General features: G+C 45.7%; 1 protein-coding gene across 1 annotated transcript; it reads right to left on the minus strand.

Annotated features, from left to right (window-relative positions):
- Positions 1-7,943: 7,943 nt before the first annotated feature.
- Positions 7,944-14,305, minus strand: NKX1-1 (NK1 homeobox 1). The gene is made up of 2 exons (XM_030563398.1): positions 13,837-14,305; positions 7,944-8,707 (listed from the first exon to the last, which is right to left on the minus strand). The coding sequence occupies exons 1-2, from the start codon at positions 14,303-14,305 to the stop codon at positions 7,944-7,946; spliced, it is 1,233 nt and encodes a 410-aa protein (XP_030419258.1).
- Positions 14,306-22,207: the final 7,902 nt, after the last annotated feature.

The raw sequence follows: 22,207 nt of genomic DNA on the forward strand, positions 1-22,207 counted from the left end.
ATTATGTGAAGGGGGCAAATAACACTTCCATGTTCTCCACATCATTCATGATTTTATAGACCTTTATCATATCCTCCCTTAGTCATCTCTTTTCCAAGCTGAATATTCCCAGTCTTGTTAATCTTTTCTCATATGAGAACACTTCCATATCCTTAATAATTTTTGTTGCTCTTCTCTGCATCATTTCCATTTCTAATATATCTTTTCTGAGATGGGGCATCCAGAACTGCATATGGTATTCAAGGTATGGGTGTTCCATTGATTTATATAGCGGCATTATATTATATTTTATGTCTTAATATCTATTCCTTTCCTAATGGTTCCTAACATTCTGCTACCTTTTTTGACTGCTATTGCTCATTGAGTGGATATTTTCAGAGAACTGTCCACAATGACTCCAAAATACATTACAATTGGATCAAAGCATGTAGTCCAAAATGATAGCAGGGATGTTACATCTGCTACATTTCTACAAGTCTCTCTGGGTTGTCCAAAGAGGAACTCAGTTCTTTTGTTTGAAATTTCCTCAGTTACAATTCACTGAAGATGGGGGTAGGAAAAAGGTGGCCAGGGGCCTTTGTTCTTCCCTTTTGTAGCTTGACCCTTTTTGCTGAGAAAATCCTGGCTGTGTCATGGGTCAGGCAGTTCCATGGCATATGTGTGCTTTGCCATCAGTCCTTCATATGAATTGCAAATTTTGCTGGCACCTCCTGCGTACATGCCATTTGAGGTGGCTTTGGGAATGATATGCAGAGGTCCATGTTTACAGTTCTTTTGTTATCCCTGAAGAGCTAACCTGTGGGCATTTCTCAGACTTGCATGTTTGAATTACGAACATATAGCAAAATGTCATAACTCCACCCACAATGTTGATCTGCACATTATGGCAAGATAATAATAGTCAGCAGATTATAACTTTTCCAGTGATACCTCAGAAGGCATACTTTGTGCAAGATTTATCAAAATTTTGTTACAGTGGTGACCATATTAGTGTAGATGGTCACCTTTTCCTTTAGACAGCATCGCGCCTCCTTCCACATGGGAAGGACAGGACCTGTGCACCTCTCCCCACAGATCTGGGGAGCACAATCTAGCTCCCACCTGCTCTGTCTCTCTCCACTCATGTGAATCTACTTCAAGAGCACAGCTGGTTGGAATCCTCCTTTGCAGTTCTGAGGACTGAGCCCTTTAAGGCACTGAGCATTACCCCAAAGCCCCTACTTGGAGCAAGAGTGCTTTTTTGCATTAGCACTTACAATCCGGACTCCTGGAGTCCAGGGGTTAAGGAAAAAGCTTATTAAAAGTGTTTAAATGTGGCGCTAATTAACGCAGCCATAACAAGCAGCTTTAGGTGTCTGGTTACTTCTGAAGGGATTGTTAAATAACTATTTCTGCCGACATTCCAATTTGTATAATGACAATGTGTTGGCATTGCCTCTACCATTAATTTGCTTTATTTATAATGCCATTATGGAGCTCTCTTATCCCTATGCGCTATAAAAGGTATATGGAAAATATGATGAATGATGCTGCATGTTTGGAAATTGTTTAGGATATCTTGGGTTTTGTTTTTAATATTTTTGCCATTAGCTGAAAACTATAACAGCCCCAAGAGAAGCATCTGTAACAGGCAGTTAGAAGGGCTGAGACCTGACACTGCTTTACAGTGTACATGAATCTTTATTTTACGGGGAGGGGAGGCAGGAGGAAAATGGGAGGGTGATCATCTGTGGTATTGAGCCTCCTTGACTCTTAAAAAGCACTCAGCACCTCCCAGGATTGTGCCTAAAGCAAAAGACTAATCTGGTATGTCTCTCAAACACTTAACTCTGGATGGTGGTGATGGTCTCCTTTAGAACTTTTCATCTGTGAATCTCAAAGCTTTACAGAAGTGGGCAAATATCTTTATTCCCATTAAACAGATGGGGAAGCTGAGCCACGGAATGGATGACTGATTTGTCTAAGCTCTCACAGAACGGCAATGGCCATGCCATTAGTATTTCAATACCTGATTCTCCTCTCTCACTGGATTTACACTCATGAAATTCTCCTTACTTCAATAGAGTTGGCTCCTGAATTATACCAGTCTACATAAGAAGAGAGACATATCCCAAATCTGGCCTCTGCCAGTCATGCCTCAGGAGATGCTAGGAATGGAAACTGAGCCAGATGTTTCATTTGCTTCCTGTTGTTTTCTAGATCTTACCTGAATGACATTCCAAGCTGCCTTCTGCATGGGAGTGACAGAAAGATATTTGCTCATAGGTTACATTCATTTATAAGTTTCCTGGGGCATACACTTTTTTAAAAAAAAACTAAAACTTACATTCACAGAATCCTTTTGCATTATTTACACTAAACAGAAGGACACTGCTTCATTCAGGCCCATTTTATCTAGCCCTGGCTTCACACAGTGTGTGCTCAGCCTGTGGGAAGTGCTGCTGCTGGAGGTCATAGATTCAGCCCCTGCCACTGAATTTTAGAAATGCTGGATAATTTTTTCATCAATTATAATTGTAGTTGTGTATGGGGAAAAAAATAAGGATAACCAACTTTGTGCTGCTCTTTGGAGAGATGAAGAAGAAACTATCCCATGGACAACACTGTGCAATAGGTCCAGGACATTTTGGGAGACATTTTGGGAGATTTTCCTGGGTAAAAAATCCATTTATTCAGATGGGAGACATTTTGCTGTGATTGATTTGTGAGCATGGACACCTGAAATTCTTTTTAAACATTCCAGTCCGAATTTTCAGAGGCCTGCGAAATAGGTGTGGCCCGCTTTCCCCTATCTGGTTCTGTGAAAACATGAACATGCAGCCGCACGTTCAAGCCAGCTGAACTCAAACCTGCAGCATATGGGATTAGTCTGCCAAAAAATGGGTTTATTGTCTTCCACATAGTCTCACTATATATAGACAGACATGTTCCCATGCTGAACAGTGCAGATACTGAACCTGGGCATCTATCTGATTGCTCTGTAATACTGGTGATGAAGGCCTGATGAGCCAAAACAGTAGTTTCATATTTCATTGTTCGACCCACCTTTGTTTTCGGACTATGTAGTTTAATTAAGAAAAGGATTAAAGTATTACCATCAGGCCTGACCCTTATTTAGTCTATTGAACAGCTATCAGTGGTAATGACTTTCACTCATTACCAACCTGAGCCATATTCAAACCAGTGACGTAGAGTTGAACGGCTCCAGATTCTATCATGAAAAGCCCCTCAGCCATCCAGTCCTTCACTTGCTATCACTGAAGAAGTGAATTTAGACAGATTTCACCACCACAGTTCCTTATTCTGGGGCTTGTTCTTGATCGTGAAAACTTGCCTGGGATGGCAACTGTTGATACTTGTCGTACAGCCTCTCAGATAGTGTAACACAGGAGTTCTCAAACTAGGGGTCGGAACTCCTCAGGGAGTCACAAGCTTCTTACATGGGGGGTTGCAAGCTGTTAGCCTCCACTCCCAAACCCTGCTTTGCCTCCAGCATTTATAATGCTGTTAAATATATAAAAATTGTTTTTAATTTTTAAGGGGGGGGTTGCACTCAGAGACTTGCTATGTGAAAGGGGTCACCAGTACAAAAGTTTGAGAGCCACTGGTGTAACACAATACAGTGTGGTTGAGGGAGGAGATGGAATACCAGACCCTGACCTTGGACAAATAACACCTTCCCTGACTTGCTTGCCCCATCTGTAAAATAGAGAAGATAACACCTGTCTATCAGGCATGTAGTGAGCATTGATTAATGTTTGTAACAAGCCACATTAATGCTAAATGATATGGAAAGACAAGGTGGGTGAGGTAATACATTTTATGGGACTAACTTCTGGTTGGTGAAAGAGATTGAGTTCAAGCTCCTTGGAGCTTGTCTCTTTCAGTAACTGAAGTTGGTCTAATAAAAGATAAAGATATCTCACCCACCTTGTCTCTCTCATATCATGGGACCAACAGCACCACAACAACACTGCAAAGAAATGATCTGGACTCTGTTCTACTCCACGTTACTTTCAGCAGTAATTTGTTACTGTGCTAATTATTTTACTTTGGGGAGAAGGGGGGGGTCTTACACCTGGGAAACTGTAGGCAGAGATATTGGTTTATATTTTATTTTCACAACAGTGGGGAGGGGCAGGGAAGTAGTTTGCATATTTTTAATTTAAGTCCAGAGGAAAAGTTTATTAGCTGGCTTTTGTAGATCTTTCACCCAGCTGTTTATACTCTGTGTTTGGTACTAAGGCTTTATCATACACTCAGATGAATAGTGTTAATAGGACTCCCACCAAGGCCGCTCTGCAGTAATTGGCACGGGGCTTCCCTATGGACAAGCTGGCATCAGTATAGTCTGGTCCTTAATGCTGAAATTCTTTTGGGGGCACAGGCCAGCTATATATTTGTCTGTTAACACATCTGTGTAGAGGGTAGTAAGGTCTGTACAGGAAACAAGCTGGAGTGCAAAGTTTGGATCCAGCTGGGATGTGCATGTGTGTAAATGGGGGACTTGAGTCCATGTTTAGTCTGATGTTGGCAGGGGCTGGCATGGCTCAATATGGACCTGAACGAATAAAACTGGATCCAGGGAGGTACCTGCCACTGGGTTGTGTGCCAGCTGGGAGCCCTGCTTTGCCTGGACAAGACATGCCGTTTGCTCTCTCTCCTCCCCATGCCTTCCCTCTAAGGGCCTGGGGAGCTTCCCCTCTTCTGTGGCCCCCTCTGCTGGCTGAGAGCGGTCACTGCACTCCGTGAGAGGCTCCTCCAAAGGCTCCAGGCTCCGCTCCGCTCCCTCGGGCTGCCCCGCAGTCCCACTCCCTGTACATCTGGAGACAGCTGTGTCTAGGGGAAGATGTAATTCCTCTGTCAGAAACTATAACTTCCTCACGCTTCAAGTGCCAGCAGCGGCAGTAAAAGGTTGTCAGAAACGCTCACTGGAGGAAGCAAACAAGAGGAAGGAGCTAATGGGATTAGAAAGATATCATTTAATACTGTCACCTAGCTGGGGCGGGGGGACCGGCGCCAGCTGAGCGGAGCAGAGTCCCTGAGTCCTGGCCGGGGAGCAGCCTTGTGTGTGCCTGGGGAAAGGGGGCGCTGCCTCTCTGCCTCCCACCAAAAGCGGTAGTTAATTTCACCCTCCTCTGAGAGTGGCTGGCTGTTTAAAGTGCTTTTGTGGCCTATCCTCCAAAGACAGCAGGGCTGCTGCTAGCTGCCAGCCCCGCTCCTCTCCTCCCGCTGGGATCTTTCAGGAGAGGTGGTGGGCGAAGAAAAGCCAATGGGCACCTTTCCCTTGGCGAGGGTGGCGTAGTGTGCAGAGAGGGGGGTATAGTGAGGGTCACAGGGAAAATGAGACAAGCCCGTCCAATGCTGTCTGGAATCATCTGGACTGGAACTGATTAAAGGGGGGGAAATTAATAATCTACAGCTCACTCTCGTTTGCGTCTCTTAACATTATTCGGTGCCCTGGAAATGCAGCAATCTGCTCTCTGGCGTGAAGGATCCTAGGTGTATACATTTCCCTTCCCCAGTGTGAAGTATAGGATCAGATAGGAGAGCTGGGAGCCAGATAAGAACTTTGTATCCTCTTTAAAGGGAGATTTATAAGCTTTAGTTTAAATGGCAAACTATCTTTAATAGTCAATGCGTCTTCTTTTCTTTTTCATTATCCTGGATCCATGACAGAACATCCATTATTTAAAAAAATATAAACTACAGGAAGACTTTTAAAGCAGGCAATATTAATTCTGAAGTTCAATAAAAAGCTAATTTACAGAAATCCAAGTGATTTTTCGCAATTTTAAAAAGGTGCGAGCATAATTAAACAGTTAACTTATGAAATGTACAAAAACAACGAGGAATCCGGTTGCACCTTAAAGAACACATTTATTTGGGCATAAACTTTCCTGGGTAAAAAATCCATTTATTCAGATGCAACGCGTGCATTTCATACATGTTATGAAATGTACATACATCCAAACAGTCGCCGTGTCTACAGCTAAATCATTGACCCCGCAGCTTCCACACTCCCATTTATATTTTATATCACAGAGTTGAGGAGAGATTAATGAGCTCACACAACCTAATTAAGAAAATAAAAACCAGGAAAAAATCTCTAAGAAGGTAAAGTTCCCTCTTACAGCAAAGGAGAATAAAGTTTTTGTGTCTAAGTAACTATCCACGTTTAATAGGGGTCTCAAAGCAAACGGAACCAACAAATGATAAAGGCAAAGGCATTGCACCAGGGTGCGATTTACTAGAAAGCTACAGAAGGGAATTGATTCCGTTATTTGTTTCTCCTACAAAGTGAACTGAAACTTGCCGCCTCAGAGATTTCAGCGTTAAAAAATGAGAGAAGCACACAGACCCAGGAAGGACACTGTTTACTTAAAGTTTATTGAGCGACTTAAAGTGTTTACCAAACAAAGTGCTTTCTCTTTCTCTCTAATTTTGGATCCCCGTTCTTCCCGTACCATATACGTTAATTATAAAGTTAAAACTTTCGTAACAACCAGAAATATACAGAGATGATTAATGTAAAAAAAAAAGTTGCAACCAATAAAGTCTCTCGCTCCACCTGGGACTGACCAGACACGACTCCTTTCGCGGTCCGTGGATTTGATTTTTACCTGTTTGATAAAAAAAAAAAAGACTAAATATGAGAAAACCGTGAGAACGCGAAAGAAAATAACCCATTGTCTTACCAACAATGTGACAAGCCTGTAGTTTTCTGTTTTACCCTGAGAGTCAAATGGGTACATAATCTTTTCAAGTCTTTTACAAGTGGCCAGACAAAAAACAAGAAACAGTGAAAAAATACAGATAACGATGCTTTACAGCTACATCTATATACAAAGAGGAAAGCGGGAGGATTTCGTCCCTTTCTTCTTCCTCCCTTCCAGAAGCCAACTCCGGACGCGGCGCGTATAAAAAGGGTGGTAGAAATGACTGTAGGCCAGATGAAAAGTTGGTGCTGTGTCTCCGTGGGGAGGAAAGGATGGGTATTGGGGACAGACAGATCTTGCTCGACTAGAGAGAATGAGGAGTCCAGATCGGAGCCAGCCTTTGCCAACCCGGCTGGCGCCCTTTGACATTGCAGCTCCCGGCTTTCCCCGGCCACCCGCTAGCCCCCGTGCCCAGTCCAGCGCCCGCGTTCCCACGGCGTTAGGATGGGGCCGGGTTCCTTTGCCCAAAGCTCCAGCTGGTTCTAAGGCGGAAGCCACCCTCGCCCACAAGCGTTTTGCTCGTTTTAAAAGATAACGGGGTGAAAGGAACTATTCAGCTGGGGAGGGGGGAGGCTTTTAAAAACAAAGGGTGGAACAAGAGGTCTAATTTGGAAAATGCGATTTAATCAGCTCTCTCCTGCCCCGCAGCACCCATTTCCCTCTCATGCCCCTGCCCCCCCAACCCAATGGCTAGAGAAAGAGTGGCGAGTTCGTCAGGGTCTGAGCTCAGCCGGGTGACTGTTTTCCGGGGTGGGAGGGCGGGGATGGATTTATTATTAATTAATAGTTTATTGTTGCTTTGCGAAGTCCTCAGTCCACTGCGCTCTGCGGGGCTGCCCCTTGGCTTCTGGAGGAGCCAGGTGCGCAGAGAGAATTCAGAGGCGTCTCTTCCTTGTTAAGGTGATTGCGAGTTCGGAGCGCGCAGGGGAATCTCAGAGCTAGCGCGGCGCGTAGTATCCACCCCACTGGGGCTAATGGGCGCTCTGAGCGCGATGGGAGAACTCACAGGGCGCGGCGCGTAGTATCCATCCCACTGGGGCTAATGGGCGCTCTGAGCGCGCCGGGAGAACTCACAGGGCGCGGCGCGTAGTATCCAGCCCACTGGGGCGAATGGGCGCTCTAAGCGCGCAGGGGAATCTCAGAGCGGGCGCGGCGCGTAGTAGCCTTCCCAGGGTCTGCTGCTCCAGCGGCTCGCAGTCCCGGGGCGGGGGGGGGCGGGTAGGTTTATAGGTGCGGGGTGTAGAAGGCCGGAGCCCCGTAAGTCTGCGAGCCCAGGACAAAGGGCGAGAGGACGGCGGGGCTAGGCAGGAAGGGCAGCTGGGCAGCGCACACCAGCCCCCCGGTGGGGTGTCCCGGGTAGCCCCCGGGGCCGTGCATGGAGAGCGGGTTGCCCATGGGCGGCGAGTGGCTGAGCGGGCTCAGCCCTCCGCCCAGGCCGCCTCCCCCCAGCCCCCCTCCGGCCCCGCCGCCTCCTGCCCCTCCGCCCGTCGGGGCGCTGGTGTCGGCGCCCGGGTTCTGCTTCTTCCACTTGGTGCGGCGGTTCTGGAACCAGATCTTGACCTGGGTCTCGGTCAGGCTGAGCGACAGCGCCAGGTTGAGGCGCTCGCACACCGACAGGTACCGCGTGGACTTGAACTTGTTCTCCAGCGCCACCAGCTGCTCGTAGGTGAAAGCGGTCCGCGCCCGCCGGGGCTTGCCCGACTTGGAGTCCGAGCCCGTGCGCTTCCTCTTGGGCTTGGCCTGCGGGCCCCCGCCGGGGGCAGGCGGTTGGGCCGGCGGCGGCGGCTGCTCCTGGCTGCCTGGCTCCCCGTCCTCGGGGGGGTGGCCGCGGTCTGCCTCGCCGGACCCCCCCACGCCGCCCAGGCTGCTGCTGCTGCTCTCCTCGCTGCACAGCTCCTCCTCGTCCTGCAGCTCGCTCTCGGGGCTGGGGCTGGGCCTGCTGCCGTAGTCCAGGTCGCACTCCTCGGCCTTGTACAGCTCCCCATCCTCTGCGCACAAGCAAGGAGAAGGGTTAGCTTGGCAGCTCCCATCCCACCCTGCCCCTGTACCCATACTCCCACCTACCCAGCCAGCCTGGAGAGGGCCCCTAGGGCCCCCAGCTCTACAGCCAAGCTGAAAGGGTAGGAAAAGAGGGCCCCATCCCTAAATCCAGGCTGTTTACACACAGACCTACTGGAAAGGGGTGGGGGTCAGAATCCAAGCTCCAGTGGGGCACAAAATGCGAATCTGCCCTCCCAGCCTCCAGTCCAAGCTCCTTAGGCGAAGCCCCCCTCTAAGGGAGAAGCAGAATTGTTAGAGAGCAGGGGGAAGTTGGTAGTAAGTTGCCCTGTTTTCTTTCCTCGAGGTTGCTGCTGGGCCTCACACTAGGAGAACTTCCAATGAAGGTGATGTGGTTTCCTACATTTTTGGGGGGTAGTGGAGCACCTATGAAAAGATTCACTGATACACAGCAAAATCATTCATTTTAAGAGAAGCACTTTTTAAACCCTGCCCTAACAAACATTCTTCCAGCATGAGGGAGTCTCCCATATCCCCTCCCCAAGGGAAGGAAAGGTGGCAGGCCTGGAGCAGATTCGCCCTTTGCAAAAAGGAAATTTAGGTAGAGTCCTCTTGACCTGGAAGGATTGTGTTGTAAAACTCTCTGGGAGAGGATTTTCCTTTGAGTCGGGAGTGGTTTTTATCCCTTGTAAACGCCACACATATGTATTAAGTATTTAGATGGTTTAAGCAAAGGGTAAGCGGGCATGGGAGAGAAGATACACTAGACTTGTAACAGTTGCTTTATAGGTCATGGTTTATATTTTTCTTTTTCACTGTAATCCGGATGGCGCAAATATTGCAAAAATTCAGAAAAATAAATTTCAGTAAGTGTAACTTTCTAAAACGTTAGAGGGTCTGTCTGTATTGTAACAACTCTGAGGGAGGAATCTTGCATCCAAAAAGGTTCTCCAAATAGGAAGTCCCGAAGTGCTTTTTAGTAAGAAATCACCTTTGTTTAAAGCTGGGACACCTTATATAATAGCTTCCAGTCCTAAAACTCTAACTAACCAAGCTAAAAGCTTTACAAATATAGAACACTATTCAGTGGACAATAATGAGACGTCTTACTTTGTAATCATTCTTTGTTCATCTTCCGAATTAAAAATGATTGTGAAATGCTAAGGAATAAAATTAATCTCATTATTATTGATCGCAGAAGCAATCACAGTTAGTATCTTCCATGGCACTTCTTTCCAGAAGCATCAGGAATGCTAATATTAAAATCATTTGACATTTTAGAAATTAGACATCTCTTTATGCAATGGCTTCAGAATAGAGATTTGAAAAAATAATCAGGGTGTGAGAAACGAATAATAACTTAATATGGAACGTTTTGGAAGAACGTAGGTGAATGACACAGAGGTTTCCTGCAAGAAGAAGAGAACACCCTTGATATGACTTTTCATTTTAGTTATTTAATTATCTGCAAGGATGGAAGATTTGCTGCCTTCTGTTTTGGCATGTTTTTAACCGTTTCTGCGTCTTGTTTGTTCTCGTGCTGTTCCTAAGGTAGAAGTATTACACTGGAGTAAATACTTGTATTGATTAGCAGAGCAGATACAAACTTAATTAAACTCATTTTGTGTAATGTAAAAACTAGTTAACGGTCATTTAATTTATTTGGGTTTATATTATGCTCCAATTAACGGGACTCCAAATGAGAACAAGGTAATTATCCGATATTTAGGACCGCTGTACTTCTGAGGAAGATCAAGTCGTTATGAAACCTGAAATAATATTTGTAAAGGGGTCGCTTCTCTCTGTGGCTCACGCCTCAGACATTTCTGGCACCTTGAAGGTCGGGTGCTATATTCGTCTGACCATCCCAAAGTCCCAGTGAATTTAGGAATACATCAAATGCGGGATCGGGCTTCAAGCTGGAGTAAAATAAATAAAATTCCTTGTCCTAGACACTCCTAACTTCCTGAATCGGTCTGCCTTTTACACCTAGATAGCACACTAGAGCTGTTATGTGTAACCCCCCCTCCTGCCCACAAATTAAAGTAGTTAGTTAGTTGATCATTATGTGTTTACTTGAATCATTTCAGTTCCCTAAATACTAGGACTGTACAGTCTCTCTCAAACTTCGCCAAGTCTTAAAACCAAATGCTGCATATTCATTTAGGTGATTATTTTTAACTGAGAAATTTAAAAATGTGAAAAGGTTTTGTTCTGTGAAATAAGCTGATTTCGGCTAAACCTTGGATATTGCTTGCTCCCTACGGGAAAAAGAGAGACACAAGTTTATTATAGTCACCTTAATCCGCAAAACCAACGTTTAGTAATCTGGGGACTTTTTAACGAATAATACTTTCCATCTTGGTGTTAAAAATTAGAAAATGGAAATCTGGAATTATGACAGATATATAGACATGAGACTATGGTTAAGGGGGGTTTAAATTTAAAATAGTGTATGAAGATGAAATAAAGTTCAAATAATCGACATCGAGTAGAAATTAAATTCTAGATGGATGCCATTGTATATGATATTTTTGTACCCCCGCCTTTCCACATATTGTTGCTGCAAACCTATAGGAGTGTGTGTGTGTGTGTGTGTGTGTGTGTAGGGGTAAAAATAAAAACATACGTCCGTTCAATACAGATGACACAGAATGTTTGTGCTGATTACTTTAGAGGGTTGGGGGGGTTGCAATAATTTCTAAATATTCCCCAGTCCCTCTTCAATAAGGGAATATTAAAATATTTTCTAAACAACAACTGCAATGGTAATTGTCCAAGGCAACATCACTCTGGCTTTGCAACTGTTAATGCAAAACAAATTAACCAGAGTTTTAGTTCTAAAACTAAATGTGTTCTGCAGGATGAATTTAAATATTTTCTATTTTCAATGTAGTTGTACTTTTTCTGGTTGTAGAGAATCATAATGGATTTTCGGATCATTTTCCCCAACCCCACCGAACTAAACCAACTGCTTGATCTACTGTTACCCAAGGAGATGGTGATGATGGGACCATAATGCGATTAACTTTCATTATTTCTGAGTACTCACAAATCTATTTTTGTATGTTTCTAGCTTTACAAAATATTAGCATAGCTAGGACTGAAGAGATGAATAGGCAGCTTGTCTTTGAGCAAAGTTTAGTATTGCCTGAGGTTTCTAAATATATTTACTGTTAGAGAAATGAATGATAGAATTGCATTTCTCTACTTGTCTGGAGATAAAGTGGAAGATTGGTGATAAGGCGGTCTTTCTGATTGAACAGATCTATTTAGTATGACAAAAGTCAGATCTGGGTAGACAAATACTTACTTGAGGTATACTCCGAGTTTTAAAAATCTCGTTGGAATTCTGTTTACGTCCAGCTCCTGCTATTGCTTTGATGATTAAAAACAGCTCTACTATAAAAGGGCTTGTGTTAAGACAGGTTGAACTAAAACCTAATTTTACAGCCTAATTTTAATTGATCTGGGCATTCTAAAGCACCCATGGAATCACAAAGACACCGATCGCTCTGCTAATCCTATCCCAGAAGGATATTTTCCAGTCTTTACAGTATCAAACACAACCCACTGCTGTCCCACCTCTCAAAATACAGAATATCGAGAGAGACTTTTCATGTGTGCTAGCTTTTCCCGGAAGTGCTCTAATATACTCAGAGTCACAGCGTTTAGAGGTGAGAAAGTTGGAATATTTGGACCTGGGAAGAAAAAGCAATCTAGAGCTTGGGTCGAATGCAATTCCCGATCAATAGCGAGCCCTAATAAGTGTAATAGGTTTTAATCGAGTAATTATCCGAATTTTGACCCTATAATTTAGATGTTAGGAGAGAGTTTGCAAGGTGCTTGAAAGAGATATGCACAATTCGATAATAGGATATCGATCCAGGGAGTCCTACATGCCACTCTGGGGCGATTTCCCCCATTATCCAGCCTCTTTACGCTGCTAAGCACATTTTACCTTAAATGTAATCGAAGGAATTTAATTGTTTTTCCAGAGATAACCAGCATTTTGTCACAATTAGTCTGATTTGTCCTAAAAAAGCCAAGGGGAGAGAGAAAATTGAATCTGTCGCCCAGAGCAACGCTCAGCAGGCTGGGGGTGGGGTGGGGAGATGGTTCTGAAGGCTGTTGGGGGGGGGAAGGAGGGAACATACATAAAAGTCGTAAAAGCGACTTTGATACTTGGAAAATCCAGCCCAAGTGGGACTTATTTGATGATCTGAGAATGAATTTAAAATTCTGTTGGGCCTGCTCATTCAAATGGCCTGCAGCCCCCTCAATTCCCTCTGCAAGTTTGCTTCAACACTAACTTATACATGCCTGTTACCCTCGAGGATAAAAATAAGACCAGGACAGAAGCTGTTCTTATGTGATATAATGTAGAGTCCGGTTCCATTCGCCCCCAGTAATCAAATGAATTCGGTGAGGCCTGATGGACTCGATACATTTAATCCAACATTACCCCTAAAATGGAACGCTTTCTAGCCAGATCCCGAGCACTAGAGCTCAGGAGGATGACGTTTGACTTTTGCTGTTTCTGCCGCAGATTTGCGTTTGTTCCTTGTTTGCAGAAGTGCAGCTAAAGTTATTTATCGTGTGTCTGACTGAATTGTCAGGACACCTGTTCGGGAAAAGGAAAGGAAGGCCCGAAGGGGACATTTGACTTGGAAGTAGTGCCCAGCGTTAAACTTTACGCAACTGAAAGGAGGGCCAGGCCAGGCAAGTTACACCTTGCATTGGGCATATAAACCAGGAGACCTCACATACGTTAAACCAGTCAGACCCCTGAAACCATCCACTTTAATAAGTGGGAAGAGGTGCTTATAACATGTTATGGGTTAGTCCCTCCGCGGGTACCGATCTCAATGCACATTCTTAGCCAAGTGTAGAAACAACAATTAAGGACTCCTTGTGTCTACACGTGCAGTTGCGCCCTTCATTGTATCTGACAGAAGGCAGTGGTGATGGTGGGTGTCTCTGAGACTCACCTTTAGAAGCATGTAATCACCCTGCATAATAATTTCAGGCGCTCTTTATCATTTCCCCCCGTAGCCGGCTATTTGCTCCAGACACGAGTCTGACACTCTATGGAGGTTAACATGCAAAACGTACTTACTGAGTAAGTCCGAGGACTTTTTGCACGTTTCAAAATCTTCGCTCAGAGCCTTTTGATCTGCTTGTTCCGTTCCTGACTCCTCGGGTTTATCCTCTGCCCCTAGAGTGAATTCGCTCCCTGCGGATTTGTACAACACAGAACATTGCCGCTTTTTGCTGTTGAATTTGTTGGGATCCAGAATGTCCAGCACTGAAAAAGAGGTGGTTCTGTGGACCACGGGCAGGGCTGCCACTGCCCCCTCTTGTCCAGGGGTGTTGCTCTGATTGTCGCCCGGCCTGTCTCTATTTCCAGGGCACGAATAGACTGGGAGGTCGTTGCTGGAAGAAAGTCTCTGGTCCCCGTGGCTGTCCATGCTTTCCCCGTGAAGGCAGCCGGACACTGGCTCCACTACAACGCCAGCCTGGGTTGCTGCTGCTGCTGCTGGGATAGAGATGTCACCCCCCTGAGTCTTGTCTCTGCTCACATTCATGACTCTTTTCAGAGCCCCTTCCAATTGCAACTCTTTCCCTTTCTGCGAACTTCAGCTGGAAACTCCTGTCTTGCAATCAGCTGCTTTGTTTATCGTCAATTTAGCACAGAGACGAACTGGTTCCTTTAGGTCTACAGGATTGCACGTGGCTAGGTCCAACCTGAATTGGATTCTCCCGTGGATGAAGGAAGTCAAAGGGTGATGCTCTACTCAGTTGCTCCTTCTTTCTTCTCATCATCCTCACAGGGCTACCTAAACATTTATGCACCCCCCCCCGCGTCACTCTCTCTCTCACACACACACACACGGGCAAGGCTGTATCTTATTTATGCATTCATATTTAGCAGTGGATTGTAATTGGCTACAAATTAATCCCTTGCCCATAATAGTCAGTAATCTCCATCACTGGAGGAGCCAGACAGTGAAAGTGTGTGTGGCTGAGAAAGGGGAGGGGGCGGGAGAGGGGAGAGAGTGAAGGATGGTGTTGGCTGTGATATACTCAGCTGTCAGCTCTGTTTCAGCACACCTCCACTCATCTGGAAAGCATCTAAATAGCCTTATTTGGAGAAGTGGGAGGAGAGCGCTTTCTTTGAAATAATTGCGGGATCAATATAAAGAAGATATTATACACACCGAATGGGAACGTAAGATCTCCCCTCCTAATGGTTTAGTTATATGATCGAAAGGATATTATCTGTGCTCAGAAGTGTGAACAATCTCACCTGTTTCACACACCCCCGCATTATTAAATTAGAACAATAGAGTAAAATTGTTGTCCGAGGCTGAATGCTTTGAATTATACTGAGTGTATAGGCACATACACACACACGTTGTCCCTCCCTCCACCTCATTAATTAAAATTACATATCAGATGAAAGTGCCTGGAAATACTAAAAGCAAAATAATACGCTTAAACAACACAAGCCAAAACACGACGTTCAATAACACATCCTAAATAACTGTCTTGGGGGGGAGGGAAGAATCTATTCTCGTCCCACCTAGAAATAACGCAATAAACACAGCTCATTCTCATTTATGAGAAACACCCCTTCGTTCAGTGGGGTCTGAATGCAGAAAAAAGAAAGAAATTAGGAAAAGAGTTGCCTCTGAATTACAAACATCTAATTTCCTTTCCTACCCAGTTCTCGCTCTCTGTGCGCGCGCGCTTTGACCAAATCAATTTCATTCTTGTTTTGGATGTCCAAATCGCTGCTTAGTTTTGAATTAGCTGCCAAAAAACGTAGGAAAATAGAGAAAACATAAAAAGAAAATTAGATATTTTTTTTTTGTCTTTGAGGCTGGTGACACATACAAGGACAGGTCCTTTGCAATTACCGCGGGCAATGATCCTTTGGAAAGCAGAAATTAAAAGTTGGGAGAAATAATGGGTAAAACAATCAGCTGTAATTTTGGTAGGGGTTAGACATGATTAGCCCATCAACGGCGTGGGCCCAGGGGAGTTCCTGAAGCGCTGGAGCCCACAACAGCTCCCTCTCATATATTACAGACCAGCCCTTAGATTTTAATCAGACACCACAACAGTGTCCTCCTTCTTTTATTACTTTGTTATGCTTTATCTTTAAATTATAAATCACCTTCTGGGTGGAAATGGTATGTATAATCTCTGATCGTGTGTAGGTAATTACCTCCTCCCTCACTTCCCTGACCTCACTGCCACACACACACACACACGCACAGCTCGGTCTATATAGTTTTAATATACATTTGGTTGGTTTTTTAAAAGCTTCTCTTTCTTCCCTTCTCCTGGGGTTGTGTCTTTAATCTGATCTTTGGGGCAATTTCTCTTTCAATACTTCTGCCCGCAGCCATAGGATATTGTTCATGAAAAGGCGATGGTGTTTTACGTAGATCCGATTTCTTATTGTCGTCGTCTCAACTGGTACCTTCTCGGGAGGGAACGCGGTTTTTAGGGGGCGGGGATTCTTATCTCTGGAGTACATTAGCGTCCTGGTAAGTTTCTGCCTGGGCACCCACGAATCTCTAGTTTAAATTGCAATTAAAACTCTGCGCTCGAATGTCCTAGCGGGGCCTACACAACACAGGGACCATCGACCAGCGCTGATATAAACGACAACAGCAGTTAAATGATTATTAATTCAATAACATACACAGGGCACAAGGCTGCACATTAAACGCTTCGAGGAAGGAAGGAAAGTGTATCTGAGCCCCAGATGTCGCGTAGAACAAATCTCTGTCTCTCTCTCGTGTACTGCTAAGACTCGCTTTCCATGCACTATGCTGTGTGTTTATTTTTTGATGTACCCAATCAAAGCGAAGAAACAAAAGACGGCGATTCTCTCGGTTCAAGTGTACCGCGGGTAAAAGTTTTAGGGAGCAGAGAGCGCGCGGTTAACAGAGACACAGCTGAGCATGACAATGGAGTCGAATTCTGCTCCGAATTCTCCTTTTTGCCCCTGAGGAATAAACCGAAGCCTTTGTGCGCGCGCGCGCTCCTGGGTTTTAAAGCCAGTGATATAAAGATGTTCTATTGCTCCTAATCACAATTGATTGTCAATTAGAGCCTCATTTGTGCAATCTCCATCCATCTGCCATCTCTGGTTATCTGTTCACCAGAAAGCGAGCGCTGATTATGGGGCATGAGATGAGTTGTTGTGACATGTAATATCGCGCTCATGATCGGGGCGGGTGACCACTTTCCTCTTGTTCGAGACAGTCCTAGTCCTTATCCTTAAAAAGGGACACCCGCAGCACCGCAGCCTGGGGGGCGTTCAGGGAACGCGTGGCTTGGAAGGGATGGTGAGGCAGGGGGACTCGCAGGAGGATTAGATTAACACCAATTAAATGCCATGTCAGCAAACCTCTGCCCCTCCACCACCCAGGAGAATGGCTGGCGTGGAAATGGCTCTTTCTGTAACCCAACAAACCAACCCTAGCGGTTTTACAACTCTCCCGATAGTGATCTCTGTAGTTCGACTGAATTATATCTGCAGGGAGGGGATATTTCTAAAGCCGGGAGGTGCTTGGGGTTAGCACAGAACTGGGCAGCCTTTGCTTCCCACAGCAGCGTGGGTGAAATGTAGGGTGCAGAGACCCCTAACTCCCTCCTCCTTTGGCAGGATGATCGCCCCCACTGTAGCCTGTCTAGGAGATGCTGCTGGTGTAACACCGACGGCTGGGTCGGGTTTACACTGTGGGCGGGTGCCCGGGGAGCAGGGAGGTAAACGTGGAGCCCTTTCAAACCACGTTTACACCCCCAGCTCTTGGGGAAGCCGAGAGAACAGAGCAGAATCGCTCGGTGCCAGGGGCGGGGGATCCTTTGGGGCTCCCAAGCCCAGGCTGCTGGGTTTAGGGGCGGGAGGAAGGGGACATCATTTTGCCTACGAATGAAACAGCCTTCACCAGAGAATCCCTGGCTGCAGCTGCGTGCGGGCTGCGCGCTCCACTTGTCTGGTGCCAGCAGCTGTTCTAGGGGAACCCATCTCTCTGTGGGGCTTCTCCTCCACCCTCGTGCAAGCCACAGGGGCTGGCTAAAGGGAGAGCCAGAGGCTAATACTTGGGGTGGGAGGGCTGCCAGCCACAGAGCGACAGTCTCCCAGTCACCGACAGAGGTGAGCTAGGTGTGCCCTGCCTCCTCAACAGCACCACGAAGGGAGAGAGACGCCCTAGGCTCCTTTTATCTCAGATCCGCAGAGGCATCCAGCTCCCAGGGACATTTTCCGCCCGCCGCAATGACCCTCTGCCGGCGAGAGAGGCCTCTAGGCAAGGGCAGTTCCTCTGTCCACCCCGTTGAGTTCCTAGCCGGTTGTTAAAGCTACACATTTACTGGGAACCCAGCTGAGATAAAACTGCTCCTTCCTCCTGATCCCTAAGTTGTCTAGCCTCAGACAATGCAGCCTGGCTCCTCACTGCATTTTCAACTGGAAGATGATCCTTAGACACTGAACAACAAAGCAAGTTGCATAAAATCAGAGCCCCCTTGCTGGCCTGTGCGGTCATGGGGCTGGCTGCACGGACCCGCGTCTCGTTATTTGTCAGCACAGAACATTTGCATTTAGTAAATATCAGCCTTAACACCCTGTGCCCCCCTTCTGCCTGGATGTGCTTTGCAGCTCTGTAGAAGGGACTGGAGCCTTCTGCTCCATTCGACTCGGCAGGAGTGGGGGTCACTAACACCTCCCTGAGCACCGGCTCCAGCAGCACGCACCGGAGTCTTTAAGCAACAAATTCCATTTTTAAAAAAAAAAATAGATTTCTACAACTCCGGTCAAAAACCGAAGCTTTTCTTTTTGGCCATTCATCATTCCCTTCCAGCAGCGCGGATCTCAGGGTAATTAAGGGCATTTATCGTGGTGGTAAAACAGTTTAGCACCCCTTGTTATATTGGGAAGGTCACTTTGATGGATTTCCATGGGGAAAGGATTGGAAGAGGAGGAAGGGGGGGGGCTGATTCGGGGTGGAACAGGTGCAAGAGAAATCCGCTTCGCTTCCCCTGCACTTCTTGATCGGTTTGCATTGATCAGAAATGTGCTCTGGGAGCAATGGAAGGTCACTGAGGATAAAGTCTTTCCAGTACCGTTCCTGAGTGGGTGGAAACACATAGTCCCTGCAACGCGGAGCATCAGGTTGGAGTTAAGTCCCGTCTGTACAATCCGGATACACCGCATGGGAAGGAAGCCTGGATGGCCCTTCCACGCCCCTTACCCCGCCACAAAGTAACACACGCAGAAGACAGACTTTTCAAATCCCACCTTTTAATTTAAACCGGAAACCGCGCATTTTATCGAAAGGGTTTGGAGGCCAAGGTGACTCCAGGAACTTTAAAAGCAGCAAAGAATCCTGTGGCACCTTATAGACTATCAGACGTTTTGGAGCATGAGCTTTCGTGGGTGAATACCCACTTCCTCAGATGCATGCACGTATTCACCCACGAAAGCTCATGCTCCAAAACGTCTGTTAGTCTATAAGGTGCCACAGGATTCTTTGCTGCTTTTACAGATCCAGACTAACACGGCTACCCTCTGATACTTGACTCCAGGAACTTTGGAAACCGACTGAGTTTTGTCCTGTCCTTTAAAATATCTGCGCGATTAGGACATTTTCAGACCAAGCTACACGTTTTTTCTAAGAACAAAGATCTAAGCGACCTACGGCTAATATTAATTCAAATACAATAAACGCAGGGAGACAAATACCGCCTTCCAGAAATGTGCTTTAACCCCGTTTCCTGATCGCACCGCTCCCGTAAACCAGAGCCCGGGTAGTGACAGACCCACTAGAATGAACATGAGAGGAGAATAAAGGGGGTAGAACGGATGAGATAAGGGGACTAGAAAGCCAGGGATATGTCATGTCTGTCTGCCCTGGAAGAACTGTAAACGGAAGACTGAAATTGGGAGTCAGGACTAGAGAGAGAGAGAGAGAGACAGACTGTGTGTGTGTGTGTGTGTGTGTGTGTGTGTGTGTGTGTATTGTACGTTTATCGGAAGCAGCGTCTAATGACATCTATTTCTTGGGCACATAGCGAGATGATCTATCCATATCTCCTTTAACCACTACCATTTTCTCTTCGATTCCAAACATGGCTGATTTCCAAAAGATCTTCCCAATCAGGGTCCTGTGCTGAGAAAGAGCACCTCCAGACTGAGGAATGTTTAAAACTGCCACCTTTCTGCCACTGCCACATTTGTATTGGCAGCAAGAGTCCCCATCCTACCTGTTCTGGCTCTACTGAGCTGGTGTGAGGTGGGGTGGCTGGTCGCTTTAATTATTATTTTATTTATTATTATGGCCATCGGTCTCCAGACACAACAGTGCGCTTGTTTCAGGATAAACAATAATTAGTTTAAAGACTCTTTACCTTTTCACCCCTTTCTTGAAATTATGAGACGTATCACGAGTGAGCGGTACAGCTGGGCGAAAGGGGTGGTGGAGGATATTTAATGTTAACCCAGTTAAAGCCAAAGAATTAATTAGCTCTATCCAAGAAAGAAAATGATTATTAAAACAAAAAGAGGGAGAGAGAGAGATTATGAAGCAGATCTTGCCCTCTATCAATACAATGTCAGGTCCTCACAGCAGAAAATTTAAAAGCCCAGGGGATTCCAGGTTAGGCTAGTAATTAGCTTAATTGAGGTTAATGCTTCCTGCACAGCTCCTTGATTATTAAATTAATATTATCACACACATGAATCATAATTAGAAGTTTAAATAATGCTCCAGGGGAATCCTCGGAGGATCTATTAAAACAATTCTCTTCTTCCTCACCGATTCTCTTAAGAGTTTCAAACCCGCCAGAGGAGGAGAGCCCGGCTGCCTTGAGGCCCTGTGGAATTGAGGTATGTTTATTCTGTTGCAAATTAAGAACGCTTAGGAGAAACATCCACTCGCGGCACGAGGCTTTTTGCTTCCGAAATGACACCCAGCGAGAGGTTCAAAGGCATTTTACCTTGTTCCCTTTCAAGATTTAGTTCAGCAAATTCTTGTTTAAATCCAACCGCCTCTCCCCCCCCCCCCCCGTTAATCTAGGCGCTTATCTCCCTATACCCTGGAGTATATATAAAATACTAATAAAGTGGCTTGTTCTCACTTATCTCGGGGAAAGATCTCATCTGCAGCTCTTATTCATACACCTAGTGAAAGCTGATCCCTTTTGCTCAGAGTCTGTTATAAACACACCACCCCCACGCCCAACTAAAAAAAGGTCCGGTAATCTTTTGGGAGCCTTTAGAAGGGGAATGGAGGGTTGGTCAATTATAGGAATACTTTAGTGTTCTCCTTTATAGGCCCCTTCCCCGCTAGGCCTTTTTGTTGTGATCCTTTTACACACAGACCCAAATAGGTGGCAAGTATCAGAGGGGTAGTCATGTTAGTCTGGATCTGTAAAAGCAGCAAAGAATCCTGTGGCACCTTATAGACGAACAGAGGTTTTGGAGCATGAGCTTTCTGACGAAGTGGGTATTCACCCACGAAAGCTCATGCTCCAATACGTCTGTTAGCCAAATAGGCGGGTTTCTCTAACAGCAACCCCTGTCCAACCCTTTTGTGCTGCATGAACTAAACTGAAGTCTCCAGAGGGTTCCATTTCGCATTCGCAATGGGCATACTTGTAATATATATGTGGCTTTCTTGTAAAGGGAGAGAGGGGGTATCCTAGCCATGCAGTGTCTGTTTCTATGGTTGGTATTACTTCTTTTCCAGCGGACACCCCATGTGGGTATGTAGATGAGGGTAAAACCAGCCTCTCTGTGTGTCCCTGTCTGTCCATATGTCTTCCCCTCTATCCTGAAAGCCCTTTGTAAATACTGTACTCTGATTTCCTAAGCCTGGACAATAATCAAGATGGAGAGAGGGTGTGTGTGCAGAGGGGAGCCACCCCTCCCTCCCATGGGGAGGTGCAGCAGAAAATTAGACGGTTGGTTTAATTATTTATTTATTTGCACGTGGGTTGAAATTGACATCTGTTCCTCTGCAGGAGGCCTGGGGACAGAACGTTAACTTTGGGGGTAGAACCGGGAGAAGATTCTCTCTGGCATAGGTATGAACATGGGAAGCTGGGGAAGGAGGGAAAAAAAAAAGCTAAGGACAGAAAGGGGGTGGTGGCAAAAAAAAATCAACCTTAAAACAGCCCTACTCTCCTCCCTGGGATTCAGACACTGTGGACGGAAGGGGAATGGGAATAAATAAAAGAGAAATCCAATGGTTTGCACATAAGCATCTCTCTCTTTCGTTCTCTCTCTATTTATTTTCCTCTCTGTTGCTGAAACATATTGAAGGGGTAGAAAAAGGAAACATTAAGATCAACTGTGAGCCCTGCCGACGGTTTAACGATTTCAAATGAGCTCTGACTCTGGTGAAAATCTGACAATTACCCATCAGGATGGCAGATGATGGTTAAAATTACCAGAAATCAATATTCTCACC

The sequence above is a fragment of the Gopherus evgoodei genome, chromosome 5 (assembly GCF_007399415.2).
Source record: "Gopherus evgoodei ecotype Sinaloan lineage chromosome 5, rGopEvg1_v1.p, whole genome shotgun sequence".
Taxonomy (NCBI): domain Eukaryota; kingdom Metazoa; phylum Chordata; order Testudines; family Testudinidae; genus Gopherus; species Gopherus evgoodei.